Source organism: Passer domesticus, chromosome 5 (assembly GCF_036417665.1).
Source record: "Passer domesticus isolate bPasDom1 chromosome 5, bPasDom1.hap1, whole genome shotgun sequence".
Taxonomy (NCBI): domain Eukaryota; kingdom Metazoa; phylum Chordata; class Aves; order Passeriformes; family Passeridae; genus Passer; species Passer domesticus.
Window position 1 is genome coordinate 38,607,356 of NC_087478.1, and position 22,232 is coordinate 38,629,587.

General features: G+C 37.9%; 1 protein-coding gene and 1 long non-coding RNA gene across 3 annotated transcripts in view; one reads left to right on the top strand and one right to left on the bottom strand.

The window, feature by feature from the left end:
* METTL25 (methyltransferase like 25) overlaps positions 1-20,516 on the top strand; it is a 69,237-nt gene extending 48,721 nt beyond the window's left edge. Inside the window, exon 10 of the mRNA XM_064419635.1 lies at positions 20,463-20,516. Coding sequence (XP_064275705.1) covers positions 20,463-20,495 — 33 coding nt within the window. The 3' untranslated portion in view covers positions 20,496-20,516. The remainder of the gene's footprint in view (positions 1-20,462) is intronic.
* Positions 4,427-13,567, bottom strand: LOC135300302 (uncharacterized). 2 transcript variants are annotated; one of them, XR_010362156.1, is made up of 4 exons: positions 13,479-13,567; positions 8,142-11,103; positions 7,906-8,027; positions 4,427-6,783 (listed from the first exon to the last, which is right to left on the bottom strand). It is a non-coding gene; the product is annotated as an uncharacterized LOC135300302 (long non-coding RNA). The 2 variants fall into 2 exon arrangements; XR_010362155.1 differs by lacking the exon at positions 13,479-13,567 and having other exon boundaries at positions 8,142-11,872.
* Positions 20,517-22,232: the final 1,716 nt, after the last annotated feature.

The following is a 22,232-nucleotide window of genomic DNA, read 5'->3' on the forward strand; positions in this document are numbered from 1 at the left end:
AAGTTAGATTTTTATTATGATCTTAAGAGAACATTTGCAACAGTTTAGAAAAATAAGCACATCTCTAGGATTAGCACAAGTGCTTGTCTACTGTTTTAAAAGGGTCTGAATAAATTTGCATTCCCTCCCCCAGCAACTTCTCAAGCTCTTTCAGTACTTTTCATGCACTTTGTAGTCTATGCAGGCAAAAACAGGCAATGTGCTTCTTAGAATAATAACTATCAAGAGGTTTATATGATGAGTTTGGATTCAAGTGAAGTCAGTTGCTGTCTTCCCTCAAAGCTGTTTCAAAGCTTTGGGTGCCTGAATACCTGTGAGTTATTGTTTACACAGTGGAAAAATCCCTGACAGTAATCAAGATGAATAAAACCACTTTTCTTCATGGTTATTGCCAAAAGTTCTCCCATAAAGTAAACTGTATCCTAAATATGATTTAGCCTTTTGATAGGAAAGAATCTCCATTTTCTTTCAGTGTGACAGACCTTTATCTATCTTGCTGTGCTCCCTAAGGAACAGAGAATATATCTGCTTTCCATCAGGTGTTTTCCTGATTCTGTTTGCAGCACAGTTATGCATTGTCTAACAAATTCAGAGTGTTTTGTTTATCTTTCTTAGGGTTGAAACCTGTTCCTCGATGGAGGAACAAGAGTATCTGTAGGGTATGTGTGCAATGTTAATATTCAAGAGATCAGTGTAGCCCCAAAATCTGCAAGCCTGCTTTTGTGACAAGCTGTAATTCTGCAGGTGGAGTGGGGTTCCTCAGGGGCTGGTGTTGGGGCTGGTGCTGTTTATTGTCCTTGTTGGAGACATGGACAGTGGGATTGCGTGCATCTCGGCAAGTTTGCAGATGACAGCAAGCTGTGTGGTGTGGTCAGTGTGCTGGAGGGAAGGGATGCCATCCAGAGGGACCTGGACAGGCTTGAGAGATGGGCCCACAAGAACTTCATGAGGTTCAGCAAGGCCAAGTGGAAGGTCCTGTACCTGGTTTGGGGCAATCCCAAGCACAAACACAGGCTGGGCAGAGAATGAATTGAGATGAGCCCTGGGGAGAAGGACAAGGGGGAGTGGTCTCAAGCTGAAGGAGGGTAGGTTTAGATTAGATGTTAGGGAAAAATTGTGAGGCACTGGAACAGGTTGCCAGAGAGATTATGGGCTCTTCATCCAAGGGAGTGTTCAAGCTCAAGTTGGATAGGACTCTAAGACCTGGTCTAGTGGACGGTGTCCCTGCCCCTGGCAGGGGGGTTGGAAGTAGGTGATCTTCATGGTCCCTTCTAACTCACACCATACAGTGATTCTATGATTCTATGTCTGATTCCTCACACATAACATTATACCACAAAAAAAAAATTGTGCTAGTTTAGTTTCAAGGGCTTTTTTTCTGACTAAGTATTAGGTATATTTTATGGTAAATTATTCATTACTATTAAAGTGCTTAATGTCTGCTCAGAGTTAACATGCTTTTGCTGTCTCTTGATGGACTTAAAATCTTGAGACTGTCTTGTGATGGCATAAAATCTGCACAGGGGAAGCATGCTCAATATATTTGACTTTGTAGCAGCAATATGTCTTTTAAATGACTGGAGTACTCATTGGCTTATATTTACTTCTTTCCTAAAAACTATCCTAAATGTGGCATTATATTGCGAAATATCACTGGTACTAAGGGCAAGTGGTAAAACAGGACCAGCACCAAGAAAGTCCTCCCTGCTTATGTGTGAACTAGCCAACTTAGTGTGGTGCTTTCCTAGGGAAGTAACTGAATACTCATCATTGTTAGCATCTTTAAATCTCTTTATCCCATCTTATCCCATGCATCTTGGCATTCTCACTGATACCTGTTCTCCTTCTTCCTGATGTATAGGCTAGTGCACTGAAAAGAGGGGAATTTGTGCTAGGCTGTGGGCCTAGAAGAATTTTGAGTATTTGTTAGCAAATCAGAACAGAGGTGCAGTTGTCCATACACTTAAATCAGCCACCTAACCCTTGGAACTGTGACTTTAGCTCCCTGAGTTTCTGAAATCCATTAAAATTTTGAATTCCAAAATCCTGCCAGATGGGTGCATGACCTGATTCTCTGGGAATCCAGCTGCAGTTCTCTCCCTTCTAGAATAACCAACTCAGATTGGTGGGTCTGTATCCTGCATCTCCAGGCAACTGCTGAATAAGATGGTTTCTTTGAATTTGCTTATCCCTGCTTGTTATCTCTGTCAATGTTGTATTTTAGTGTACTTGGGAGATAGAGTAAAATCCCTCTGAGATTTAGGATGCCTCAGAGAAGCTACACTACAGTTATGCTTCTTGTTGCTTTCTGCCTTAAATTAATTCTTGATGATCAGAAAGATTAGTAAGCACCAGACACCCTGAGAGGCACAGGCTATTAAAAATTACTGTGCCCACTATCTTCTCTTCACAAGTCTTTCTCAATTCAAGAGCTCCAAAGCATTTTCTTCACAGGAATCCCAGAGCACATTATCATGAAACTCAGACATCTAAGGAAACCCACCAACATAATGAAGATTGGCCTCAAACTGTTAAAACATGCTCTTGTTCACCAATCTTCGCAGTGTAAACCTACATTCTCTTCAAGGCTGTTTGCAATGTCTGTATTAAACTGGAAACAAATAGACACTCGTCTCACATTCCCAGTGATGCTGTTCATGAAATCAGCAAGAGAATGACATTCTAGTCTCTGCTTTGTGCCAGAAAGCAACAGAATCCTTAGAATAGGTATGCCATTCAAAGACATTCTTCTGACATTCAAAGATTTCTTTTGATACCCTTATTGAAATCTTTTGAACAGATGTTTTCAGTCAGTTCAGTCTGTTACTTATTTCAGTCACTACTGACTGCCATCAACAGGTTGACAATGTCCTGTGGTTCAAGGTCCACCTGTGGACCATTCTCAGAATACACTTGTCCAAACAGTAAATTACTTCATTTAATTGCTGAAAGTGGTACTCCTAGGTTTATTTATGGATTTTATAGTAAATTTGTTTTATCCAAGTGGAACACTGCTATATACCATAATTTTCTCAGAAATGTGCATTTGAAGTACACCAGAAAATAGTTTTGATATTACCAATTAAATGTAGAAGAAGTTGAAGTGGTATTGTGTGTGTTCTTGGATAGGAAAGCACAGTATATGACAGGTTATATCATGAGGTGCACTGGCCAGAATTTGATAATTCACAAATATAAAACACATAGGTGGGATTACATGGAGAAAATATCTCAGATTTGCAGTTACTATAAAGTGCATTGCTGGTCTTTATGAACCATAGGAAGAAATGTAATTATCTTATTTAACTGGAATACAGGAAAACTGGATCTTTCAGTAAGTAAACAGAGTCACATTTTAAATTGCCTTATGATTTAGGAACTTTTTGCAAAAGTGACAATTTTCTGGGGAGCAACCATCTGATATACTGTTCACCCCAGGAAATCAAGCTGTTTTCTACACATTTATTTTATACCTGTTCTATAATCCATGTGTATACTTGTTTTGGATTTGTGGTTTTGTTTTGTTTTGTTTTTTCTGTTGTAGTTGATTATTAAATTATCTCTCTTCAGTGTTTTGCATTTACAGTCACAGTGGTTATAAGGACTTTTTTCTTCTTGTAGCAAGCACATACTAACAGTATACAACTATTTAATATCTTTGCTTAAGATTAACAAAGACTGTCCAAAAGCAAAATATCACTTCTGAATTTAGCTGAAGTTTATCTGTGGATTAAAAACTTCTGCATATGAAACCTGTTAAACTTTTACATTTTCATTACAAAATTCTCAGATTTACACAAGTCTTTCTTTTTGCATCTTGACCAGTATGAGCTTACTGATGTAGATAAAGATGTTGTCAGGGTAGCTGGTATTGGGTTTCACATGGAATTTTTCAGGAAAATCAAGATGCACTAAATCTACTGAGCCAACAAATCAGATTGTTAGACTGAAGCTGAGATGGCCTTAACACACTGTCAACTCTTTCATGAGTCACTGAAGAAAGGAGCAAAGCTGTCTGCTTACTGAATAACTGAGTAGTGTCTGGCACTGAAGGAGAAAATTCCAAAGCAAAAAGGAGCAGTGGTCACCTCTCTGTATTATACAGACCTTCAGAAACAATAATTAAAATGTACAGTTGTAAATCTATGCGGTTTATTACACCTTCTATTATTGAAGTAATGAATAAAGACTGACAGCAGAAGCAACCATGCTGTTTCTCAACTATAAATCCTAAATTCACTTGTTAGTATTAGAAAGGCTAAAGTCATCAAGAGGACACACAGATGTTAAAAACTGCAAAAAGAGCTGTGCATTGCTTGAATAAATGTGCCATTTGCTAAGGTTTTTATATACTGAGGCATGGGCATCAATTCAAAGAACACAATTCACAAAATACTCAATGAGCAGCATATAAAACAAGTTATATCAATTTTAACGTCTCCAGTGTTTATTGACAGATTATCATTAGCTAATACAAAAATGCTTTCATTTCACAGAAATTTTAATTTGAGAATACAAATAATGGTAGAGAGTCACATAGTAAAAATGCATATCATTAAGGTCAAGGTCTAGACAAATTCTTGATTTAAGTAAAAGATGTCTGTCCAACAGTGTAGTGAAGAACTGCATTGTCTTTTGAGTCAGTGGCTAATTTCTGTTGATTACCATGGGAGCAGGCTTGGATACAAAAGCATCTGCTGAAGACAAACAGTGTGGATGATCAAATACCTTTTGTACAAGGACAGTTCCAAATTTACATTTCTGAAGGTGAAGAGATCTTGTGCGCTTCCTTTATTCAGACATATTGAAGTTGAACAGTATAGAAATTATTGTGAATACTGGTCCATCATTGAAATCTTCCTGACATATACTAAGAGAAGGTTTAAATGGCTTTTTGTTGGTTTTTTTTTAAATTTCAGATAATGTTTCAATGCATCAAAACTCTCAGGATTTTCTCTTCTCTCACTAGTCCTTAACAATGAGGGCACTGACTACAGTAACAGAGTTAAATAGCACTTTTTGTTCCTAAGAACAACTGAAGTGTCACAGCCTGTACTTTGATTGAATCCAATGGTATAATTCTCATGAACACCATTTAACTGATCCTATGAACAAGAAAAGTAAGATTTAGCCTTAATTCTTAAAAAAGGCAACACTTGTCACAGTACTTTAACAGAATATTTTCATAGCAAGATTTTACTTTGTATTCACTTTTCATTTTCCCCTGTGTTTCCCTTCTGTCTATGCAGAAATTCTATAAAATATTGTAAAACAAGAAATTGAATTTATCTGAGCGGTGGGTTTCACTAGTTAGCCACGTCTACCAGCCCTTTGTAGGCAGCACATCCCTCATTCATGAACCATGTGTTAAAGATAGGAATGTTAATTAATAACACTTTTTGCACAGCCCAGGCATTCAATAGAACCTATAAATGTTGACTGTCAGACAAAAATTTTGATTTGTTTTTATAATTCCATTTAGGATGTGTTTTAAGCATGGTTTTCTATAGAAAACATTTTTAAAGGTGATTTTATGAAAATATTTTACAGCAGGACTTGAAAATTATGTAATTGGAGGTAGAATCTAAGTGGAAAATTAAAATACTATTTCATGTTGTCTGTCTTCAGGGATAATTTAATAAACATCCTGTTTGTTATGATTTAGCAACAACAGAAATTAATAAAGTGTGAAAGGTATCACAATTATTCGTTTACTTCTGGTTTACTGAAATATTACAGCCTCATACGTTGCTAATTTACTTGTCTTTGGTGAACTGTGCCTAAGATTTTGGAAGAGTAAACCTGGGAACATCCACGTTTTTGTGCATTAGTGTTTTACAGTTCTTTGAATGAAACAGAAGTGTATGATATGGTAAGCAATGTCATGTTTCCCCATAAAAAACAGATGTCAAAACAAATCTGAATACATGCAAGAGAATATTACAGTTCACAGTAAGCATTCAGTTTCTTTATCAGTTTGTAATCAAAAGTTCATGTCAGCTTAATTCAGTGCTTTTTAGCCAGTTAAGATTTGAGACCAGCTTCACATTTTGAGTCTCCATCTCAGGAGAGTGAAGACAGATTCACTTTACATCAGGTAGAGCTGCTATCTTATTACCTTGTGTCCCAGAGGCCACATAAGCCTGTTAGTCTGGGATATCCCCAAATTCATTCTATGCTCTGCAGCATCACCAGTCTGTGGTGCAGTGCTGCCCTGATATGGTTCCACTCCTCTGTAGCCCAGGGGAGAAGCACGTGTGTGCTCTGAGCATTATCTGGGGTTTCTTGACAGGATAAACAAGGAAGAAGGAAAAAGTTTTATTACTCCTCCCACCCACTGCTTGTGTTATGCCTTCAAGCACTTTGGGCTGGGTTTTCCCTTGCTGTCTAAGGGTAGCAGTGAATAGCTCACACAGTTCTTGAGGGTCAAGCATTGCTCCTGCATATCTCTTCTGTGTAATTGGTGCCTGGGACATGCTGCCACCAAAGGCTGGGTAATTCTCTTTGTGGAAGTCAGCCTGATTTGTACCTGGTATGTCCAGTCCTGACAGAGAGCAGCCTTGTTAATGCAATGGTGTGGTCACTTAGGGAACTGCTTTCTGCAGGAAATGGGTGCAGGATTTCCTTTCTCTTTTAGAAGTGTCACTGTGCTTTGCAGTATGGTGGGGCTGTGCTGTTCCAGGTTGTTCTGAACCTTTTTTTATTGAACTGGAGTTCTTCTGTTGAACAGTGAAATCACAGGCTTGTCATTGAGCATTGCAATACATCTTATTCCCAGGTTGCCTAGAGGACATTATTAAAGAGAAACAAAAGAAAACCAGTTTTGTTTCAGACAGGTATTTTTATGTGCAATAAATCATAAATATCACTCTTTGTTGGCAGAAGAGCGCATACACTACATGCATTATCACTACATTTGCATTCTGACAATCCTCTTAACAACAAAATGCTCTTCAAAGTGCTTTTCAAGAGCTGACCTTCAATCTCAAAACATCTCTTCAGGACAACTATCATTTGTATTATAAATATAGTTTTTATCTCTAATTTTCCTGGACTTCTTACCTGTTCTTTTTTGTTTTTTCCTTCAGTTGAGAGGTAATGGAGTGTTAGACAGAAGTACCATTGTCCAGTTGAAGCAAAAGTTTGTAACAAATATTTTGGCATAACTGAAATAAGATTTTGTACAGATAAGAAATCTGAATTTTTTTTTTGTAAATGCTGAAATGGTTGGTTCCCCTTGCAGTTTTAAACTTATACAGTTCTAATGTCAATATGCACAGTCAATATATGCAGTGTATGGCTTTCAAAATAGCGATGTGCTGAGCAACGTGAATTCCAGTGCTCTGTTTTCCCAAAAACCTAAGCAAATTATTTTAGACAGAGAGTTTTATGTAACAAAAAATCCCTAATGTTTGTTATGAAAGCCAGCTATAGAAATATTATTTTCATGTTCTTTTTATTTTTCTTCTTTTTGTATCTAACCACTGTATCTTCTGTTGAAAGTGACCTTAGAAGTGTTTACACTCAGTTGCTGAAAAATTGTGTGTTTGTTGGCTTAAAGTGTCAGGGATTTACCTCTGCAATTTGTTCCTAAGTTGCCCTAAAAAGCAGACAGGTAATAAATTACTTCCCATACAAAATAAGGATGCTTTAGTAAACCCTTCCAGAAGAATACTACAAAGTATTTTCATTTTTTAGCTGAATGTCACCTTTCCTTGTAAAAAATATTTTTCATCAAGTGTCTATTTCCTGCACAGAAGAACAGGAAAACATTTCAACAGACTGATTAATTTAATTTTTCACTTCATTTATGTGAATTCTGATCCTAGGTATAAAATACATTACCTACTTATATCTATTTAAACCCTATTTGAAGAGCTAAAAAGCAGCCTGCAGGATTCCTACCTGATCCTGTCTCTTTCTTCACTGTGATTCCTCCCTGATGTGAATTGTACTAACAGATCCTATTTATCACTCATACTTGTTGTCTTGAAGGATACACTAATTTCTTCAGGGAATAACTTGACCTGCAGATGGTTCACAAATGGTATGTAACAATTTTCAACTGCTTTGCTTTATGACTGGATAATTTTTGCAGTAAAGCAAGATCTGTTTGTGCAGATATTGGTTCATCTGCTTACCCTTATGACTTTGATCCAGTCTAGGTCACAAGGCACTGCATTGTGGTACACATAAGTGGAAGATATCCTCCAGGATCATAAGCTAGCAACAGTGGCAAATTAAGTGTGGATTAATGATGGCATATGAATGATGAACTATATTTCCTGCTACTAAAAGAGCATCTAATCAAAATTAGCAGTTGTAACTACTCAGTTAAGAGCATTACAAAAGTATTTATGGAACATGTACACCAAATAGGTACAAACAAAGCCAAAGAAATGCATTTTTTAAATAAATTAGGTAGTTAAAGAAAGTAAACATTTCTGAAACATATTTATCCCAGACTTTTCTGCAAGCTTAATATGGTATGTGTAATATACACATTTAATATTAATGTTTGTCTCATGATCAAAATAAGTATGCTGTGAACCAATACCAGAGAATCTAGGAAGGAAATTCAGACATTTGATGCCAGAAAGAACACTGCATGCTAACAGACTGAACACTGACAGAAAGTGCACGAAAAATAGCCAAATATGTAGCAAATTGGACATACCACAGGATGTTTTGGAAACACAGCAACAGCAACAATGGAAACTTTTCAGACTTTGTTTAGTTAAAACAGAAAACAAAAGCAAGACTGATTGAATTAATTAATGAAAAAAAATGTTGACCATTTGGAGCATAGCAAATGTAAACCAAAAGAATTGAACAGAATAAAAATTAGAATTGTTTCCAGTTAGTGTATCTATTTTTATACATTGTATGCTCAACAGACAAAATTTTATAATTATCTCTAATGGGAATACTCAAAGCCATCTTGGTGAGCATTAAAGATGTGAGGCTACATGTTTGACTCAAATATGCTTAAATGTAACTGATTTAGAAAAATTATCATGTGTGTACTGTCATGGTATATAAATACACCCCTTGCAGCATCATGCTTGAATGGCACAGATTGATGAATTTCTGTAATTGATTTTACTGTGTCTTGATCTGTCTTTCACAGTTTTAACAAATATTTCAGGATTTGATGAAAGTTGCAAATTAGACAAAGCCATAACCATGTTTCCATTAAGTTTTATCTTGTTTCTTTACTTTCATTTTCACTTTTCTGTTTTCAGTTCTGGACAAGAAAGTCACCTTACCTTTTTGTATTGTTTTAGTAAGTATTCTCACTGCTGTCTGTTGAATATGAAATGAGGTAATACTGCCATGAAAGGAACATCTTCCCAATTTCAATCTGTTCTGTCAATCATTAAAACAAATCTAAACATTACATAGTAACCCCAGGAGCTTTTAAATTCTCATTTCCAAGTGCAAGCCTGTTTTAATGCTGCAGTGCTCAGGGAAGAAGCAGTGTTGAAAATCCTTGTTGGCTTTTCTTGGAATGTATTTCCTGCCTGCTTTTTTTCCTAACCATTCCTGTGACAAATCCACTGTCTGAGCATGGGGGTTTTTGTGTGTTTATTTGGCATGAGTGAGTCTTTTTGCATTGTTCTCCTGTACTAACAGTGTGAAATAGTTCAGGAGTAGCAGTTTCTGCTCAGATGTGAACAAAGACTGCTTTATGGTGTCCTATCAGGCATTCAGAAGCCAGTATTACTGGTGAGAGCAAAAAGTGTTATTTATTTGTTTACTTTAATGCATTTCCTGCTTTCTTAACTGCATGGTTCACCTCCAACACTTCCCACTGTTTGAGTGGGATAATACTTGTTAAATTGAAGAGATCCTTTGTAGCCACTTGACTCCAAGCATTTCAAGGAAAGCTGCCAAATGTGATTTCTCAGGGCTGTACCTTAATGCAAAAAACACTGGCAAGAGGAAGGAAGGGTTGGAGTTCACAAGCAACTTCCATGTACCAGGAAAGTCAGCTTTGCCTTCTGAAGATTATAGATGAAGTGTTGCATGTTAGCAAGTTGTGGACAAAGGCATTTGTGGCAATATTTTATAACTGCCTTTACCAAGGCTGCAAGGATACAAGATTTGACTAGTTGCACAGATTTCTGTTATTTCGGGGGGGAAACAGAGATAAATGGTTAAATTCCTCAGATCATATCCTTCCTCCAGTAATGTGGCTACTGAAAGGAGATTTTTTGAACCTTATTAAAGAGATTTGTTATATGTAGTTCTTCTACATTAGTAGTAGTTCTGTGCATGTTCTTCTTCAAGAATTTGTTTTCTTGAAATGTTTTTAGATTTTCCTTTATTAGTGTGATAGTTAATCACCAGCAAAATATTCAGCATTCATACCTGTATTCCTACCAGGCCCGGATTTCTTGTATGGCCTATGAAAAAGGGAATTGATGGGGACAGTTCTCTGTATGATCTGTATAATCAAAACTTCCTTTACTCAGTGAAAAATATAAGGAATTTTCCTGATCTTTGTACCATTTTTATGGCATATAGCAAGGATATCAGTACATTTTTCTCTTACAAACTAGTATCAACAATCCAGACTAGTTCTCCTACTTTTTTTCCCCCCATAAAGTTAAATTTAGGATTTTTTTATTAATAAAAATGTGCTTTTTATTGTAGCAGGAGGAAAAAAAAGGAGAAAATCAACCAATTTACACAATATATTTTTCACTGTATAAACCAAATTATGAATGTCAATGCCAAGCCTTCAATGCATGAACCCTTAAAGCCACCACCCCACATTAACTAAGGAATGTTATAGTTATCTTAAAAGTAAAATGCCTACATTTGCCAAGAAAATAAGCTTAAATTTTGTCTGCTAGGTTTCTCTTCTTTCAGATTTCACTCTTGGGTCTATGTAGACATAAACATGTGTCATATGCTTCTATATTTTTAAAGACCTACCTGGACTTTACAAGTCTTACTGGAAAAGAAAACTGTGAATTCCAAGTGTTGAACTATAGGTTGCTTTTGGTCGACTGGAATTGGTTCATGTATGGTTTTGTGTTCCATAAGCCCCACTGTTAACCTTTGACTTCAAAGCATTGTCTACACTGTGGATTCCTGAAAATGGAAGTGCTTGACAGAGGCTTATTGCACAAACTCAGTATGGATTGTTTTTTCCTCAAGAAAACTTAGGTTGTGTTATATCACAGTAATTGCAGAAGGATGACTATGTCACCTTGCCAGGCTTCTGGCAATTTTTCAGTCTTCTAAGCTTGCAGACCTCAGAAATTCATTTAACTGCCCACAGAATACAAATTTTAGTATTTGCATGTGGATTTAGCTCACAACAGAATGTTTCTGGTTCTAAATTTTTTTTCTTCCAAACAGAGGCAGAATACCTGTGAAGGTACAGAGAAAATCTGCAGATTTCTCTTCTGAGACTAAGGAAGAGAGATGCCTACAGGGCCATGTAACAAGGGATGGGAAAAGTGGTTTTTATACTGATGTCCGCTGTAAATCACTGACTGTCACAGATAATCAGTTTTTCTCTGCTACCACCCCAGGCCTCCTATGTTTCTTTATATGACTGGCTCCAAAGGCACAGGGTTCCACATCTCCCATCCCATCTTTTGTAAGGTTATCTTTCAGCCCTGTTCACTGTAACTCACAGCCTTTCAATGCACACAGTGATGAGTGCAAAGCTGGCAGGAAGATGAGCATTAATATGGGATGAATGCTCACTTCAGCCTTTCCAGTTCAGCGTTGTGTCTGTATCCTGCTTGCCACTTCACGTCCACTCATCTGCATCCTCATCTCTCACTGAGTCCATTCCTTATGCATCCAAGGGCACTCAGGCTTCACTGCATTAGGATGTTTTTATGTAAAAATGATGACAGCGAAGATGTTGAGGTGGCACAGAGCCAGCTCAGCTCTGGCAAAGCTTGATACCCAATCTAATTCATAGGTGACCTCCACTCAGTAGAATTAAAAGAGCTACATGATCCCTAGAGACCCCTTCCAGAGCCATGTCTTTACATCTTTATCCCAGTGTATCACCTTCCACATGTTTTACTTTCCTCATCAAAGCTAGAAATAGCAATTTACAAAATGTCAGGTTTCAAATCTTCCCAATCCTCCAGTCAGCCACTGAAGCCTTTTGTGAATTATAAAACAAGGTTAGTACTGGCACTCATAGCAACATAAAGAACATGTTCACAGGTGCTTCTTCCTAGCTTTGATCCAAAGAATATTGAAATACTTTTCCATGCCTGTTTTGCAAATGAGTGAATGAAGACAAATATAATAAACTGTGTTCTGCAAAAGAGACAAAGTGAAAATAGATGCTCTCCTTCTACATGTCAGCTTGCTCACTTTTAGGACAATTACATTCATGACTTTTCATGACTGGGCTTCTGCAGTAAAGTTGGTTAACCTGAAACTTTCTCCCTGTCTACTGTAGAGACTTCATAGAATAAAACTACAATATAAGGTAAAGGCATATCCCACAGGAATAAAAAAAATCAGTAGTATTTAAAGAGCACTTCAATACTTGAGTTTGAAAATCAATTAAATATATATACTGACATCCATGAAATGTATATTTAAATTTGTGTTCATACTCAAAGCTATTGTGATGATGTGATTCTGGACTCTGAAATACATAGGCAGGGAAAAAAATTACAGATTAATGGCAAATTTATTAGAAAAAGGAAAAAAAAGTTTTTATTAAATATCAAGAAGTCGTATATCACTGTGTATCAAGAAAAAGACACTGTTACACATCTTCACCTTTGAGGTTCCTTTGTGTAAGTTGCTAAACTAGCAGGGAGCTACAGATTTTGCAAACCCTTCAAAAGCTGCGTTGTGCTCTGCTCAGGCTCACTCTCTCTGTGTGCTGCCAGCTCTGACAGCACACTCGAGTCAGGTTTAGAGTCTACAGTGCAAGACCAAAAATCACACAGTGTAAAGGCTGCATTAACACCCTGTTGAGTGCTCTTAATTTTACAGAACAGTGCTTGTATGACTACACCTGATCTCGATCAAAAATACATTAGCAGTGATCTGGAAATGCATCAGTCCAGTGTTAATGACTGGGAGATTACAACCTAAAGCAGACATTTGTCAAGCACTTTGATACTTATGCTTCCTCATGGATCTAGGATGCCAGAAAGGAAACTAAAAAACACAAACAGCAGGACAGACAGAAAAGGCACACTGAAACTCACAGAAGTGAAGGAATGCTCTGCTTCATGTTGCATGAAATGGTAGAGAGCTGTTATAGATGGATAATGAGATGATTGGCTCTTGCAATTAAGAGATAACTATTGTGTGAATATTAAGAAAATCTTTAGTGATGTAAAGTTATGTTATTGTAGTTTAGATGTCCCCTGTTCTCCCCATAGTTTCCTTCCCCCCCGCCCCGTATTGCGATCATCAGACAGCCTGGGTTGTCTAGGACAGGTAGAGAGAAGGCATGCACATGTGTCCCTTACCTGGGGCAGTTAGGAATGGAAAAGCTTGGTGCTTAGGGGGTGCAGCACCACAACATCTGATCTCCAAGTTACAAGAAAGCAGTCTCCACTGATAAATGGCAGAGAAGAGCTGACTGACAGACTTTGGGAGGGGCCAGGGCTGGCTGATGCAACCCCCAGGGGTATAAAAGACTGAGCATCCATCTTGAAGATGAACTGGCCACGTGGTATCCACAAGGGCAGTTCCCAGTGCTGCAGCTTTTTCCTTATGTAGTCCTTTGTTGTATTTTTGTTAAGGTTTAATAAACCTTTTTAAATTTTGAAAGCAAGCAGTTGTTTCTCAGACGTATTCTTAATCACAGAATGAAAAGAGGGGATACAAGACTTTCCGAGTTACAGAGGGTTGAAACGCCTCAAATTATGGAGGCTAAGTTTCTGTATAGCAAATCACATTGGAAATCTGAAACAGAAGATACTAATGAATAGGGGATCCAGCTTCTAATCTTTAAAAATTTACTTGGATTTTTATGTTGAAGAAGTGAAAGCAATTTTGACCCAGAAGATGCAAAAGAAGATTAACTATTTCAATAAGGAAGAAATAAAGCGTGTGGAGATGAAAATCAGCATACATGGAACAGTTCCATGCATTGCAATAAACAATACAATTCCTGGCCTTCAGAAGAGAATGCAGGCACTGTAACTAATTACACCACATTGTAAGAGTTTACTGGTGCCAGGAGAGAATGAAGAAACAGGAATTTTTAGACGTCATTGCATCAGAAGATGAATTAACCACCAGTCCAAAACAAATGAAACATTTATCTGTTTTAAGTTGGACACAGGTACACAAGCCTGTGCAGCCAGAAACCACAATATTATCACTGAAGAAAGGCCAGAGTTAGTAGAAGGTAACAGTTGGAGTCAGGGTTAAATGGGCGTGATCTTTTACCTATTAAGAAAGGAAAAAGTTATGTGGGTAAAAATTATTTGGAAATCTCACAATTTCTGAACCCTCCTTTGCCCTCCTCCCCCCCACCCCCCCAAAAAAAAAAAAGCGTTAATTTTTATAAATTATCTTCTCAAGGATCATTGTTGAAAGAAACAAAATACTGAGGAAGAGTTTAAGGATGCTTTCCAGCAGATAACATATTTCTCAAAGGAGTACTTCCCAGGTCTGACAGAACTGACAGTTCACACTTCCAGCAAAGTTCTGCTTACTGTTAGGGGTCCACACAGGATCTCTTAGCTGGCAGAAATAAGCCTGTGAGCAAGACCAGAAGCTTTGTGTTGTGCCAGACATTACCAAAGATATAGATCTAAAACCTCACAATTTAATTTAGCATAAGGAACAGAAGCAAGGGATGAACATGGTAAAGCACACGGGCAGCCCGCCCCTTGCAAGGGAATGTCAGTCTCCTGTAATTCCCAGAAGCATGTGGAGGAGGAGGAGGAGTCCATGGAGATCAGAGGAGAAGCTTATGCCCACACAGCCACAGCCAGAGGGTGCCCCTTTGCCCCACCAACCAAGAGCTCAAGCTTAAAAATGTGGTGTTTGAGGTGGCTCTGCAAGAGGCACATCTGAGAAATGAGTTAGAAATACATAAAGACCTAGGCCTAAGGTGTCAGGATCCTGAGGGCAAAACCTTTTGGATTGCCCATGGATACTGAAGAGAAGATGATTCATGTGGATGAGAGCAGAAACTTACAACAGCTGTTGTCACAGGACATTTCCAGGATATCTCAAACTACATCTGTTCATTGGCCATTCTAGTGAAAAGGGAGAGCTCAGACCTGGGGAGAAGAAGGTCTGCAGAGCTTGTAGCCATATGTCTACTTACAGCTCTTCAAAAGATGGCCTCATCCATCCTTTCCTATTTGGAATAGGAACATTTGGAATGTTCCATGGCACCACACTCTTCAGGATCCTGATGCCCCCACCCTGCCCATGGCCTGTGAGCCCCGAGCCACCAGCATGTGCCACCAGCAGCATCACTGCCCAGCTGCCCACACTCCTGCCAGCAGGCCCATGGCTCAGCCCCAGCTCCAGGGTGGGATCAGCACCCTGGGACAGGCTGTCCTTGGCTGGAACAGTGGGATGGGGCCCTGCTGCACCCCAGCACACCAAACAGCATCCAAAACCAGGATAGATGACACAGCCCAGCACCTCTCCAGGGCTGCTTAGTAGGAGTTTATCTTGAACCTGTGTCCTCTAATTTCTGCCTATGAATAGAGATATGATCTCTAATCTAGTTGTGCTCTGCTGGTATCTTATAGATAGGTGGGACAATATTCTGAAATATTTTGCTGCATTAACGTGATTTTCAGTTATTGATTTATTGTTTACTTTCAACTGTGTAAAAATAGTGGTAAGCAATTAAAACTTTAAGAAGCACTTTTATAACCAGAGCCATAATCTGTAGGCATGAGGACTTGTTACATGGCTTGCTGCTCAGCTCGAAATGTTGCAGGAGTGAAAAGAGCTCTCTGCCAGGCCTCTTCAGTGCAAAACCAGAAAAGGAGTTGCTGAATAAAGGATCTCGTTGAGAAACCGAAATACATTTTAGCTTGTATCTGAGTGGCTGGAGTTGAAGTTCCTTTTCCCCAGAGGCAATCCTGTTGGTATCACATCTGAATTTTAGTGACTGAAACTTTAGGCACCCAGGAGATCTGGGTACTACTAAGTAGTGCCATTAAGGGATGGCAGAATCAAGCATCCATATGCATAGTAAACCATCTCCATCTCACCAGTGTAAAAAACTCCACAGACAGGATTTACTTTCCTTAGACTTTCGTATTATTTATACCTACCCCCTTATTCATTGTAGAATTCCCAAAAAAAAGGTCTAGAGTTTTTCTTGCAGAAAATTAGCAAGGACTACTGCTGGCTTATTTTAAAATGAGTCGCAGGTGTTATTGTGTTATAATCACAGAATAATTTTGGCTGGAAGAGACCTCTGAGGGTCAGCCCCAAAGCAGGGCTAACTCCAAAGTCAGCCAAAAGCTAACGTGAAGAAGATGTAGCAGTTTCCATTTGTCATGTGAGTGGCCAGAACACAGCAGGTGGTGGGGATACAGTCTAGCCTTCCTCACATCTCTTGGGCTGCTGAGATCACAACTGTAGCAAAAAGAGAAGGAAAAAGGGAGACAATTAAGCACCTGTTTCTCCTGGCCATATTCTGAAGGGATTGCTTGCTTCACCTGTGTGCTGTGTGGACTGCAGGCATTTCAGATGTCCTCTGAGAACGCCTCCCAGACCAGTGCAAGAGCCTTGGGCAGGGGCTCCCAATTCCATCCCTCTAGTCCTAAATTAGATGTAGCACCAAGCACAGACAGCACGGCTTAGCCCCGCCAACAAGAAATACATGTGCACATGCCAAGAATAGGAGCTACAGATATCAATGGAAAGTCTGTGATGAAAACAAGAGTGCCTACAGAGTTTAAGCAAATCCAAGCTCTGTTAGCAGCTGTGCAGATTTCACAGGATTATATTTTTATACATTGTCACTTACATGTGACCTAAATTTCACCTGTCCTTTTCCGGTGTCTGCAGTGCCATATTTTTACTGGTTGTAAGAGCACAGCCCTGTGTTTATGCAGGTTTGTCTCTGCAGGTCATTAGCAACACTTGATCACTGTGTGTTTCCTTCCAAATTCTATTATCAAATTATAATTTACAGAATAAGTTCCTGACCTAATATATGTGGAATCGCTTTTGTGAATGACAAAAAAGACTGTTTTTTCTTATAATTGTTAAGTTGCTTGAGATTATGTTCTTCGCTTCTCTTAATTATTTTATCGTTGCAAAAAGAAAAAGGAAAAAAAAAAAGAAAATAAAGTCAGTTTCTGGAAAATCACTAGTTAAAGTTTTTTAAATTGCTTCTGCAAAGGAATTGTGTACTGCTTTCTATACCTCTAGCACCTGATTTGTGTGCCCAGAACACATGCTTCATTAGCCCCTTTCACAAGCTAAGCATCTGCTGCTCCAAATGTAATGCAAATCACTTTTTAATGGTCACATTGACTAGATAGGAAATGCTTTTGTTGGAGCTATGACTTGTAGTTAATTAAGCCAATTAGTATGTGATATAAGCACTTCTGAGAAGACAAAGCTCAAGAATAGCTCTCGAAAAAAGGTGGAAGACTTTCATGCAGATAGAAATGCTACAGAAGAGAAAGGGAATGAAGCAAGAGGAAGTTTAAAAATAAATTCTAAATGTATTCACTACTTTATCTAGTTTACAGCAGTCTCATCTGATCTACTATGAGAAACATATTTGTGGGCCTGAGAATCTACTTACTATCTCCGTGAAAGGAGATAAAAACCAGACTTTTTACTGTGCAGAGATGATGGGCAATAACATTTCTGCTGAGATCTTGCTCATATCATGAAATTATCTGCTATATCAACTACACTTTTGACTACCTTCCAGAAAAAGACTTTTCTGCTTAACACCAGAAGGGAGTCTCAGAGTCTGGCTGTGAGGGTAAGGACTGTCCTTTCTTCAAAGTAACAACGAAAAAGACTCCTGAGCCTTTAAAATGGAAATGTATCCCATTCCTTCTAAAACTGTTTTGCAAAGTGATGGGTAACAGTGATATATTTTATAATTTAACCACTCTAGAAATATGCAAGTCTATACATGAAGTCTTAGGAATAAGTTGTATTGGTCTCTCAGATATTCTACTAAATTGGGTCCATGTATGATTTGAAACATGCAACGACCAAGAGGTGTAAGTTATGATACATTCTTTTCAGTGTGCGTGATACCTGGGTTTCATTTGCTGGGAATTTTCAATGCTTTTGAGAAACCTGCTTTTGTTCAATGTAAAATAACAAATCTTTTGCAGTCTTTCCTAAAAGAGTTTGAACCTTGTTATTGTTTTGCCAGTTGCTTCTTCTTTTATATCTGAAAAGAAACATGATTCTCACACATAGAAAAATCTGATTCTGTCAGATAAAGTAGAAGTTCATTAGGATGCTAAACTACTTAATTTCTATTAGTAGTTAATTTTTTTGCTCTTCTAATTAAATTAATAATAGAAAAATGTCAAATCAACTGGCAGGATTTTGAGCAAAAGAAATGAGCTTTTATGCCTACATTGCATTCTTATGCTTGCATTGAAAATTTGCTAACTTCTTTTGCAAAATTTCAAACTAGAAAATTGATGACTATCCAGTGTTCCCCTCCCACGTTGCATCCTTCCTCTTTTTTTTTCCCTTTTTCTTCTTTCCACCCTGAATATTGTTCAGCTTAATTAATAATAAGCTCGTAATTGGCTTTATGAGACTGGACCTGACAGTCCCCAGCTGATGTAGAATTTCATACAAATCCAAATGATTAATTGTGTAACAGATATCTTTTCAAGAGGAAAGCTTGGACAATTGTAGTTGTTCAGTCTTCATCTAAAAATGAAATAGACTCTGCTCTAGTTCTGTCACATACATAAAGGTGCCTTGCAAAGGCACTCCTCTATCAACTAGGTTCCATACTTGCTCCACACCTTCCTTTCTGTTTTTTCTTATGAAGATGTTAGAATGGTCATCATCATTTGATCCATAATTTTACAGTGCTCAGTAGCAATGGCTAAAAGAGTTTCTGTTCCTCACCCATTTGGTTTAGGAATGTGGTGTTTTGATTTCTCTAAAAGTAAATAAAGAGTTTTTTGTTGGTTTATTTTTTTTTTAGGAACATGTCCTAATCAAAGAGGAATAGTGAAGATGCAAGTCCTCTTGAAAACTCCTATATGGTTTTAATAAAACAGTTAATTTTCTTTCCTCATAGAATTATCCTTGATCTTATCATTCAGTTCTGCAAATGAGCACAATACTCTTGACTTATATTGATTTGAATAAAATGGAGAGAACTCACTGCACTACAGAATTGTGACCAGTAGTTAGTAAATCACTGTTGGTCTCTCAAACCTTGCCTATAGACACAGTTAAATTGTATTTAAATGTGTTAAATTCAGTAGCTGACAAGATTCTGTTCATCAGTGTAATTTATTGGCATTCTAAGGTACTTTCTATTACCAAGCCATCTACTAGATAAAGACTTTTCATTTTCAGAAAGTCTACAAAATACTAAACTGAACCTCTGTTCTCCATTGAAGGGTCACACAGTGCAAATTAGTTTGGATATTTTACTCATGCTGTAATGCTGCTTGCAAATCAGGATTCTAAAAAATACAGTACTTGTTATGTTACCTATTGACAATGCTACTGTACAAGAAAAAATGTTTGAGCATTCTAATGTAATACAGGAAATTACATTAGGAAAAATAATTATTTAATTTTAATATCAGCTTCAATTAGAAACAGACTTACATGATTAAGGAGAAAGACAGTCTGGAAGAAAATATTTCAACCTGCTGAGTAGGAAATTAAAATCAGCGCAATGTAAAAATCACCAGCAAAACAGTTCATCATATTCAAAGCTAGTAACTTTTTATAACACTCTTGCTTGTCCACACTTGAATTTTTGTGCCAGCTATTCCCATAGTACAGCAGCTGCACATCCAGCTGAGACATGCCCTAGGATTTGTGATGGGCACCAGTAGGGAGTAGATGTGGACCATCCCTATGAAGTCACTGCTGCTGCTGGTTTCCTCCCTGCACTTCTCTGACCCTGCTTTAGTGCAACAGGCTGAGCAAAAAGGGGCTCATGGAGGTGGCAAAGGTCATCAGCCAGTCAGGAGGGGTTCAGAGATTACGTGAGTCATGCCATGTATTTATGCTCAGGAACTGGGTGCTCTGATAGTTCAGCACACCCAGCACCTGCTGGTTTTGCAAAAAATTGGATGACTCTTTTGCACAGCAGACCTTACATAAACAACTGTGTGCTGTTAAATTGTTGGCTTTCCTTCCATATTGACTGGCTTTAGAGACTAAAGGTTGAATTAAATAAATGTTTTATTCCACTGTGGCTTACACCACTATGATATCTTTACTTCCAGATGTCCGTGTTTTCTAAAGCTGCCTATTTGCCATTAATCTTTCTCTTACAGGTTTTCCAGAAGAGAAAGTTTGAGTCAATCTGAAATGTGGACATAATAGCATAACTGAAGCCATTTGACTGTTCATACCAGCAAAGAATCTGTATTTTGTACGTAGCAGCACTTAAGGAGTGGGAAAGTATCTAATATTCCACTCAAGCCTACCTATCTTATCTATCCAGAGGCTGAGATGGACTGGAATCATGCTGATTGAGAAGTCTGAATGTGACAATTACTCAGTTAAGATTTAGGAATATGACAGAGGAAATTGTAATGGCATTTTTCAGCACACTGGCAACAGCTCTCATCCCAGAAGAGAAATGCTTCAGATCCAATTAAAGATTAGTGCTTAATAAAGAATTCTCTTTCCAAAGGAACTGGATAGACCATTGGATGTGATGACTGCAGAATCACAGAATGGATCACAATAACACACAGCATTTTGGTTTAAAAAAAATCAAACAAAACAATCACAGGAAGACTGCTTTTCATTTGGACATGCATTTGCAGTAAAAGTTTAAAGTTCCTTATAGAAGCCTTTTGGTGTATCACAGACTATATTTCATTCTAAACTGTCAAGTGATAAAAATGGTTTCACTATTCTGCAATTCTGTGCCTTCTGTCAAGAGTATTTTATAACTTTGTTCATTTCAGTTTCCATGAATCCTGAATTTGTGAGTTCTCTCTCACTTCTGAGTCAGGAAGGACTGCCAGCTGTGACTGATGTGTAATTACCAACTCCATGTTAGCGACTGGACTGCTAAAAGTCAATAGACAAATTACAGCCGCTTTCTAAGTGCACAGTAACCTACAAGTAAAGAATTCTGTACAGGGTAGGAGCCTGGGACTGGGGAAGAGAAAAATTTGGAAGTGGTAAGTTGGAGGAAAATAATTATCAAAATTATTTATACTCTTACATGCAAACAGTGCAGAGAAACCAAATGACCAGAAGGTAAGAAAATGTGTTGAAGCCACTGAGCAAGATGCTGTTCTGCTGTTCAAGAAAGGTAGCTCTAGATAATTCATGAGCAGAGGAGATGTTCAGATATGTACATGCACACACAAGTTTGGTAATGATATTATCTAGCTAATAAATCTTTGTAAGAGGTTTAGCTGTGACTAGATGCCCAGAAAGATAGTGTGATCAGGTCACAAATGGTTGTTTTCTTAGTCTTTATTAGTGTTCATCACTGAGCACACCTCACACCAGGAAGTGTGATATCACCCTTCCTAACTGTTATTAACTAATTGGTTTAGATTAGATTTCTACCTTGAGGAACTTTCCACTTAGATAAATTCTTAATTTAACTGAAAATGCACATTAAAACCTGTGGGACCAGGCACAAAATGGTAGACATTTATTTTGAATGGTCATTTAAGTTCACGATTTTGAGTTAATTTAAAAATAACAAAAACAATGAGTGGGAATCTGAAATAACAGTCTTTACACAGTTGCAAGTAATTGTTAAAGGATGAATGGTTGAGGAAATTAGTGACTTTCTCATGTGCCGCGCCACCTCACCTAACTTAAGTGGGATAGTAAAGAAATGCCATGGAGTAGGGGAATTTTTACTCAGAAGATGGAATTTTTACATACTGACAAACCCAGATGCAGTCTACTTGTGTTTTGGTGTTTTTTTTTTTTTCAGAAGATAGGCTGTAAAATGGTTTCACAAATTAAACTTATTTTTTGTTTTCTGGCAGGGTAGAAAGGTTTGGCTGTGGTCTGAGAAACTCTCTGCTTCTATTTCTGCTCCTGCAAAGTCATCTGATAGACATTAG